Here is a 9664-nt window from a genome sequence, read left to right on the forward strand (position 1 = left end):
TCTTACGTCTTTCAAGGAAGTGCATGTAAAGCAGTGCATTACACCTTCTATGCAGTACATAAAGCGTATGATGGTCATAAAACTTTGAAAGGCATAAGGAACCAGTTGGCCCAAGGCTCATGCAAATTTCCATTGCAGTCTAAGGGTGGGACCTAGGGATTTTCTCCCCACTTGTGCTATTTTTGCCTCACATGTATTTAGGAAGTGCATGCGAGTTGGGGCATTGCACCTTCCATGCTGCACATGTTGTGCCTGATGGTCATGAACCTTTGCAAGGCCAAGGGAACCACTTGGAGCAAGGCCCGTGAAAAATGACATCGCAATCCAATGGTGGGACCTATGCATTTATTCCCCATATGCACTATTTTTGCCTCACATATGTCTCTAGAGGAAGTGCATGCTGACCGATGCATTCAATTTCCACCTTCCATGCAACACATCAAGCATCCAATGGGAACCACTTGGTCCAATGCCCTATTGAAGGCCAATGGCCTAGACCCAGTGTAATGTAATTCATACATGTTCATGTATAGTGCAATACATAAAAGATAAGAGTGACTTTGCACCCACCAAACACCTGGTTGTCTCCCTCTCTCTCTCACCTTGTGGCTCACATTTGGCATCCTACATGCGCGTGCAAGGTAGTACACTTTGATGGATGAAATATGAACACCAACCAACAATCCAAATTTGGTTTCCCTTAATAGAATTCCCAAATGTGATTTCCAAGACTTTACATGATCATAGATGGCTCCAACTACATTGTTTTTATCAAGGGATCAAGAATTTTGCTACTTGTTTACTGCCTTGAGAGGTTCACCAATAGGGATGGGTGTACAAATATGCAAGAGGACAACAAAAAAGAGACTTGTGAGAGGAGAATACTTGCACTAAGTGTATATTTTATTTCTTTTTTTCATTCACAAGTTATAACTAGCTTTTTCACACCCAAATTGAGAGTGTGCAACTTGATTCTTCCAAGATCACAAGCCCGGTCGATGAAAATTAATTGAGTATTTCTTTATTATTTTTATGTGTATATATGTGGGTATGTCCAATATCAATATTTCCATCAGTATGTCCATCGGCATTTTCGTCATTATGTCCATTAATACATATACATATTGATGAACATACTGACATAAATACTGATAAAAGCCCCGTCCGGCATGTTGGACCGCACCTACACCTATTAAAATTCAAGTTTTCTTCTAAGGCATAATTTTCATCGGAACCCACCCTGACTATAGTTGTGAGCTATGTTTATTGATTTGAAAATCGATCTTTATGTGTGTGTGTTTGAGAGAGAGAGAGAGAGAGGAGAGAGAGTCGATTTTTAATGCCATCACTTAAAGGGTAGTGGACACATATTATCCACGTGACTCACATATGAACTATAGATCTCTTGCCCGGGTGCATAAATTATTGTGCGAACAGTCCAGAGAGGTCAATGCATGCACATGAATTGGTGTGGTGAAAAATCATAATTGTTAAAAAAACGCTCTACACTTATTGGTGAGTGAGCTTGACTTGGAAGAACCATGTTATGCAATGCGCGTACGTTTAGAGAAATCATGGAACAACTTTCAAGTTCATGTGTGGAAGAGATTGAATTGAAGGAAAAGTACATGGAAGATTTTTAACGTAACTCTTAGGCAAATGTGTGGAAGAGATTGAATGAAGGCTAGCTCTTGAAAAATACATGCCAAAGAGGCATGGGAGCGATTGAATTGACCTTGAAAAAAACAAGATGCCCACTTGCTTAAAAGAAAAAATGGTACCTTGGACATGGAGTCCTCGTGTTTGATCCACCACAAATTATGCTCTTCAACCTTGTTAGATATGTGGCAAATCATGGGTGAAATGGGAGTAGAACAGGGACTCTCGGAAGCTACATGTTGGCAATTGCAAACATATTTGTCCAAACTCTTAGGATGCTTTGGCGGTTTTATGCTCGATCCCTGAATCATACATGATATGCCCTTGGCTAGCCACTCAAGATCGCCATGACCATTGCTTACCAAACCTGGTTTGCAATGTAGATTTTCGAGTTGAAATTGAAAAATCCTGGTTGAATTTGGAAGTAATGTTTAATTTAAAGGGCCAAGAAATCATATATTTAAGCTATAAATCCGGGCAAATGTTTAACTTTTATGGATTTTTATCATTTAATCTCCAAGATTTCTATCATTTAATCTCACATATACGTGCGACACAAGGAGGTCCTTTTTCAGGGCAACGTTCTGGAAATATTATCAAAAAGTTGATGATCAGGTCCGGACTCGGTCCAACGCAAGGAGAGGATAAATGCCCTTCTCTCAATCAAAAGTGCAACCTAATATTTGTCACAAGGGGTGAGAGAGGTCAATGCCTGCACATGAATTGGTGTGGGAATTGGTGTGGTGAAAAATCATAATTGTTAAAAAAACGCTCAACACTTATTGGTGAGTGAGCTTGACTTGGAAGAACCCGTACGTTTATCATTTAATCACCGTTGAAGTTTGACTGACATTTAATCAGACGTCGCTTGAGTGGAGGTTCTTTTTCAGGGCAACGTTCTAGGTCGGGACTCAAGGAAGCTGTAATATAATTGTCCAAAGCCCAATAGACGCTCGCCTACCATGGCGGCAGCGACGGTGGCTCTCCTGGCGCTGCTCATGTCCGTTACCCACTGCGGCTTTCACGTCCTCGGAGCAGACGTTCTGCAGCTGGGCGCCTCCCTCACGCCTTCATCTCCGCCTCTTGTATCCAACAATTGGGCCTTTACCCTCTCGTTCCGCCCCTTCTCTGCCACCTCTTCCAATTCTTCCCTCTATTTGGCCATCTCCTTCTCTGCTGCTCCCCTTGATCACCCTGCCTGGGTGGCCAACCCCAACAACCCCGTCTCCCCCTCCGCTTCCCTTAACCTCTCCCGCACCACCCTCACCCTCAATGACCCCTCTGCTAAGCCTTTCCAAATCTCCACCTCCTCTTCTTCTACTGTCGTTCGTGCCCAGCTCCTTGACTCCGGCAACCTCGTCCTCCTTAATTCCTCCTCCTCCGTCGTCTGGCAAAGCTTCGATTACCCCACCGATACCCTCCTCCCCAGCCAGCGCTTCAGTTCCGGCTCCCAGCTTGCGTCCCAGTCCAGCTCTGACAGTTTTGCCCCTGGTAGATATCTTATGAAGTTTGATAATTCTGGATCTCTAGTGCTTAACGACTCCCAGTGCGTCTCCAATACATTCTATACACCGCAATACTGGAGCTGGCCCAGCGCCGCCTCTCAGTCGCCCTTCCTCCAATTGGACCAGAACGGGACTTTCTCCTTCTACAGCTCGCCGAATGTCGTAAACTCGTCCTTCATCTCTTCTGATTACGGCGTGAACTTGGCAAACAGGAGGATCACTCTGGACATAGACGGCAACTTACGTATGTATAGTTGGGACACAGCTGTATCCCAGTGGATAAGAGTTTGGCTTGCGTTTGAGGACGTGTGCAACCGCGTCATGGGCTTGTGTGGCAACTATGGGATTTGCATTTACAATCCGGAACCTTCTTGCATTTGTCCACCAGGATTTTCGATTCAGTCTGGTTCTACGGTGCTGTCTCGTGGATGTGTTCCAAACGCTCCTGTCAATTGCAGCAGTACCCAGTACGTCATGCTTGACAGCACTGATTTTCCGTTCTTCGACGATATTAATATTCTAAGGGTATCCGAAACCGATTGCAAGCAAAGGTGCTCCTCTGATTGTAATTGTCTAGCTGCCGTGTACTGGCAAACCGGCGACGGACACTGCATGTTGAAATCCAGAGTGCTCAACGGCTACAGCTTGCATTCTCAACATTTCCGTTCCTTCCTGAAGATCTCCGATCCAAATCAATCAACGCTTAGGGTCTCCAATTATTCTAGTACTCTGTGGACTCCGGACACAGTTTGGCAGCCGCTAGCAAGCTCTAACGAAACATCCGTTCTGAATGCAACTAGAAGCGCCGAAACGCGTCCGGAACAGTGGAGTAATAAGACGGTAGTTATAGCACTGATCGTCGTGATTGGAGTACTAATACTCTGCTTTAGTCTTGTTACAGCATATCTACTTAGGAGAGCCGCAAACCAGCCGAGGTACACGGAGGTTCGACGTGCAGATCTAGAAAGTGTGTCTGGATCGCCTATCATGTTTTCTTACAAGGAGTTGGAAGCTGCAACACAAAATTTTGCCGAGAGGCTAGGATCTGGGGCATTTGGTATGGTTTATAAAGGGCAACTGGCAAACGGCAAAGTAGTTGCAGTAAAAAGACTGGAGGGGCTTTTGCATGACGAACAACTTCGTGCAGAGATAGCCACGCTTGGGAAGATCCATCACATAAACTTGCTGCGACTGTATGGATTTTGTGCAGAAAGCGATCACAGAATGTTAGTATACGAGTATATGGAAAATGGGTCACTTGATGCGGTTTTATTTCATCAGAATTCGGAGGTCAAAACGGCAATATTGAATTGGGACACCAGATTCCAGATCTGCTTGGATGTAGCAAGGGGCATGACGTATCTGCATGAGGAGTGCTTGGACTGCATTCTGCACTGTGACGTCAAACCACAGAACATTCTCCTTGACGAGAAGTACTGCGCTAAAGTGGCCGCTTTTGGGCTAGCGTACCTCTTCACCAGAGATCATTCAGTGAAGCTGACAACAATAAGGGGAACGAGGGGATATCTGGCACCAGAATGGGTGATGAATCTTCCCATAACAGCGAAAGCAGATGTGTTCAGCTACGGGATGCTATTGCTAGAGATAGTGAGCGGGAGGAGCAATTATTTGTTTACGGAGTCAAAGATGATGGACGAGAACGACAAGTGGTGGTTTCCAGTATGGGCGTATGAGAAGACGGTGGAGGAGGTGGTGGATGAGAGCATGGGGGGGGAGGTTGATTATGAGGAGGCGAAGGCGGTGTTGAAAGTGGCGTTTTTGTGCATACAGAGGGACATGCACGCCAGGCCAAGTATGGGGAAGGTAGTGCAGATGCTGGAAAGGACCGTGCCCATCCCTGATCCTCCTCCCCCTTCCCTCTAGGCTCTAGGTAGCAACAATGACTCGCGTTCTATCTTATGTAAGTACTTATCATGGAAACTTCATGAAAGAACATAACCTTAGCCTAATCACACCCCTCAAAACTTTCATGTTACATCTACAAAAGCTTAGAGGAGCTTTTACCTACCCAATCTTATGTAGCTCTGACTTGTCTTCCTTGTATATACAAGTTGTCCTATTATAATTACAAGTCTAGGACCCGCACCTTTCTTCCCTTTTCACACATCAATAACTACTTTCTTGCTGTTTTCTCTAAGGAAGCTATGCTATTGTGTTTGCCCTCTTCTTTGGGCAGGCTGTCTATAAGTAGAACTTGTGCTTTAGTATTCTACTAGTGGGGAACTCACGTGCTGCCGCTATAGCATAGTTAAGCTAGTTCTTATATCACTTTTCTCTTTTCTTTTGAATTGATGAACTCTCATGGAAAGTTGAATGCTCCTCTCTATAAATCACGTTCAAGATTTGGTTCAATAGTCACAACACTTGAAAATTTGGTTCACCTCTAGAGAAACCACAAAGGAGTTGCTAGTAGACATTGATTAGAGGTTGGGCTTTAGAAGGTGCATCTCGTCTTCTAAACTCTCTCTCTCTCGTCTTCCAAATCTCTTTCGGTCTTGCTTTTTCTTGTCTTCTAAATCTCTTTAATCGGCCTTATTGTAAGGAGATCATTTATTTTTACCAAAACTCTCCGAAGACATTTGGGCTCCCATCAAATTGTAATCATCCCTTTGCGCCCAATAAAATCACAACATATTTACTCCATATTTATTTATTGACCTTCAAGGATAAGCTAACTTCTTGATGAAAATCAAACCATTAGCTACATAGTCACTCAACCATTGGTCGTTTGCATGATGAAAAACATGAATAATAATAATTTGAACAAAGTGTCCCTTAAAGATGTAGCTCGTGTTGTCATGATTTCTATGCATTATGCTATCAACCATCTATCCCAATTCTTTTACATTCCATGAGGTTCATACCTATTGATCCCAATTAGTAAATGACAAAGACATGATGGAAGTGTGCACATGTAACTTGAATAATACTTCGACCTTAGACTAACCACAATGAAGAACCTAGGTTGGTTATGCTTTAATGCTACCCAAGTAGATTGACCATGATCTCCTCACTTGGGAGTTTAAGAAAAAGTTATTGGAGGTGGTTAGTCACATCAAAAAAGCATTCTCAGATTTTCACTTCTTTCTTAATTGGTCTCAAGCATTCTCTTGAATCTTTTGTTTGCAAACATGTTGGACTAATTCTTAAGAGCAATAAATTTCTGCAACTCCCTTTTGTTCAATAACTTGTATATGAAAAGTCTTGACCCTAGAAAATGCACATGGTGTTGAAAATCAGGATCGATATGCTCAAGGTGAGAGATATGGTGAAAGCTCATAGAGTAAGAAGGTAATGCAAATCATAGATGTACGATGCATGAGAACAAGGAAAGTAAGGGATAAAGAGAGAAGCAAATTCGCACAGATGTTAACCAATAGGAAAAGATGATCTATTAGTCTTCAGCTTGACGTTCATGCGTGTTGTTACAATGATCATTCAAGGTACCTTGCTATATGTAGATAGTGGAGGTTACCAAGCTCAAGACTAAATTAGGGTAAGGAATAACTCCCTTGAATCATGCCCATAATCACGGCTCATGGTACCAAACTAATCAACATTGGTGTCACACCAGCTATCTTGGATACAAGGATATCACACCAACCACACCTAACTTGGGACACATACACAGCTATTCGGGCCATGGTGCACAACATTGCGTGCCTATAATTCCAAGAACCAAGTGGAGACTAAGGATGACAATCTCAAAAAACAAGGAAATTACTTGCTTTTATCTCTCTCACCCAGCAAGTGTACCGATGGTTCCCATCCTAGATAAAGAACATGAAATTGGACATGCACTCCCACTAGGCGATCCATATGGCCGACCGATATCACGACACATACTTGGACGTTGATTTCAAAAGGAAGTAGAGTGAGGGATTTTATAGTGTCCATGAAAAGTTGATGAAGAGGACACATCGATTGATGAGGATGGTAGATCTTGAGTTGGGGTAAGCATGGTTTCAATAGGAGGCAAGGAATTGAATTACCAACTATAAATTAACTTATTGTCTACTTGCTAAGGGTTTCTATTGTTGGCAATGCGATCACGAGCTTGGAGAGGGGATTGAAGCCCCCTAGGGCCTAAAATGAGGAGAGACTATATAGCCTCGCATCATCAAAGCTACAAAATGAGGAGTGTGTTAGGGTGTTAGTAGCAATGGCTAGCCTAGAATAGATGCTACAAATGAAATGCACCTCCCTTAGTGTAAGTATGGTTGCACACGCACTCTCGTTGTTTCAAGTGAAAACCATGCATAAACCTTATGCACTATGTTTAAATGTCACCCTTACACATGGCAACTAGTCATTTAGGACATGGCTTAAGTATCATTCTACACAAGGGAATTGGGTTAAAGATGTTCTTTTTTGCTCCTTCATTCACAAAAACAACCGTGTATTACTATTATTTATTTGATCATGATTTCAATATGCCATTCAAGCTAAACAGAAGACAAAGGCTTACTGGCTCCAGTTGATCAACTATGCATCCGCCAATGATTGCTTTGTTGAATGTCACTGTCGTCTTCATGTGCCCTTCCACAGCTCCATCCTCCTTTGCCCTCGATTTTTCTTTCTTTGATTTCTGAACCTTTTCTTTTTCCCCTTTCCCTCTGGCTTGCCATGCACTTGAAGAGGGCTGGCTTTCACTGGAGGAGTTGTTCGTGCTTTTTGCACCACTGTCCTCTTCATCCTCCTTGGCAATCTTGGAAGGCATATACTTTCTCTTTCCTTTCATAGCCCATGTTGGAGGGCCTTCACTATTTTTTATGGAATGATCTGATTGTGTTTCATCATCTAGCCCCTCTATTATGTTTTGAACAATGAAGTGTGCCTTTGATGGAGGCAAGAAACCACCTCCCATACCTATAAATGTAAGCTCCTCGGTGCCTCTACCTCGCCTAGAAGAATCTCCACCGCCTTTGCCTTATGATCCTCTCCCACCTCTCAACAAAGATGCCCCCCTACTTCCATGCCTACCACAATGCACCAATGCAATACCCCTTGCTACTTGCAACTCTTGGGTTTCCTGGTGTCCCGAAACAGTAATCGGGTGTTCATATCTTAATATCTAAAATTTGGGCCTCATAAGCAAAACATTCACTTTTGCATTAACAACATTCCCACATGAATTTAACTCGGTCATGCGAAACTTGAACATTTTGTCAACAATCACGCCATACGTATCATTAGGGAAAAAGGGAACTCATTTTGGGGCCCTGTAAGAAATTCACTATTTTTTGATTTATTTCTCTCCTAAAAGACCTCAAAAATAGTAAAATACGGAAACGTGGCTCAGAACTGTCAGTAAGGACTACAGAACTGTCAATTCAAAAAGGAATAAGATAATCTTTTGTCTGACTAACACGATTTTGCATTAAATATCTCCTTAGATTTTTTTTTGTTTACCAAAGATTCCGCATCTCTTTGGCCGACGTGTGCAGGCCTTTCATAAAGAGTCCATCACTGAACTTGGTGATTGCAAGTTTTCAAAATATTCACATGGATACCGCCACACTTCCACGATTCATGTTACAAAACGACTATGAGATTGAAAAACAAACTTCGCAACCTCAGAAGCACAAAAAATGGCCGATACTAGTGAGTCACTATCTCAGAAGAAGCGATTACACCATCTTCACATCGACTTAGAAGAACAATATGCTCCAGCACAAAAAAGACGAAAGGATACGGTGCTGAATGCTCAACAGCGGGAAAATATGAGAAGAGAAGGGCTTCAACATATTGACTTATGGTGCGATGGAAGCATATATCCAAAATGTCAAGTAAAAAACTCTACACCTCCATTTGTCAATCCCACCACATTACTGAGGTTTGCCGGCGATGGACAAAATGGACTTCTTGGTTATATTTCAGCGCAGTCTGCATTTGCGGAAACGTATAAAATGATGTACCTACAAGAAAAGGGGGCCAAGATGCAGGAGATAGCCATTCGTGCAAAATTGGAGCAGCAGTTGCTGAATGAAATTGAGGAGCATTCAAAGAGTAAAAAAGAGTTGACAAGAGCAAGAAAGAAGAGAACTGTGCTTGGAGACAGACTACGTAGCAGGAAGATTAAAAACATTGCAAATTTGAAGGCTGGGACTGGTGGATGCAAGCGACGAATTCAGGAAGCAAGGTTAGATTGAAATTTATCATTTTGTATACTAAAAAAGGCTCTCTTCCAGACTATATCTATTTCGTCGATTGTCGCAAAATAAGAATGGAGGTGCTGAATGATATAGTCATATTGTGTTGTTACTACAAGAAATTATTGGAGCCTGCAAAAGAAAATATGGACCCGAACCTTCTTCCTGTTAAACAAATGAAAGGATTGCTTTCTTGCGGTGTAGCAAAAGGTTTGATTGAGGAAAAAAAATACAAAACAGTCAAACGCAATGTTGTAGAGGACTTTGTATCCAATAATCAAGTTGATGGCACTATAATCCAAGAGGCTCTTGATGTTAGTGGAGTTA

The 9664-nt window shown here is 42.4% G+C and overlaps 1 protein-coding gene across 1 annotated transcript; it reads left to right on the forward strand.

Moving 5' to 3' along the window:
* Positions 1–2605: 2605 nt before the first annotated feature.
* LOC147889846 (G-type lectin S-receptor-like serine/threonine-protein kinase At1g34300) lies at positions 2606–5204 on the forward strand. The gene has a single exon (XM_087391541.1). It carries the CDS (start codon positions 2622–2624, stop codon positions 5046–5048), a length of 2427 nt encoding a protein of 808 aa, XP_087247667.1. The 5' UTR covers positions 2606–2621; the 3' UTR covers positions 5049–5204.
* Positions 5205–9664: the final 4460 nt, after the last annotated feature.

The sequence above is a fragment of the Dipteris shenzhenensis genome, chromosome 20 (assembly GCF_047967505.1).
Source record: "Dipteris shenzhenensis isolate YYH24624 ecotype China chromosome 20, Dip_SZ_1.0, whole genome shotgun sequence".
Lineage (NCBI taxonomy): Eukaryota > Viridiplantae > Streptophyta > Polypodiopsida > Gleicheniales > Dipteridaceae > Dipteris > Dipteris shenzhenensis.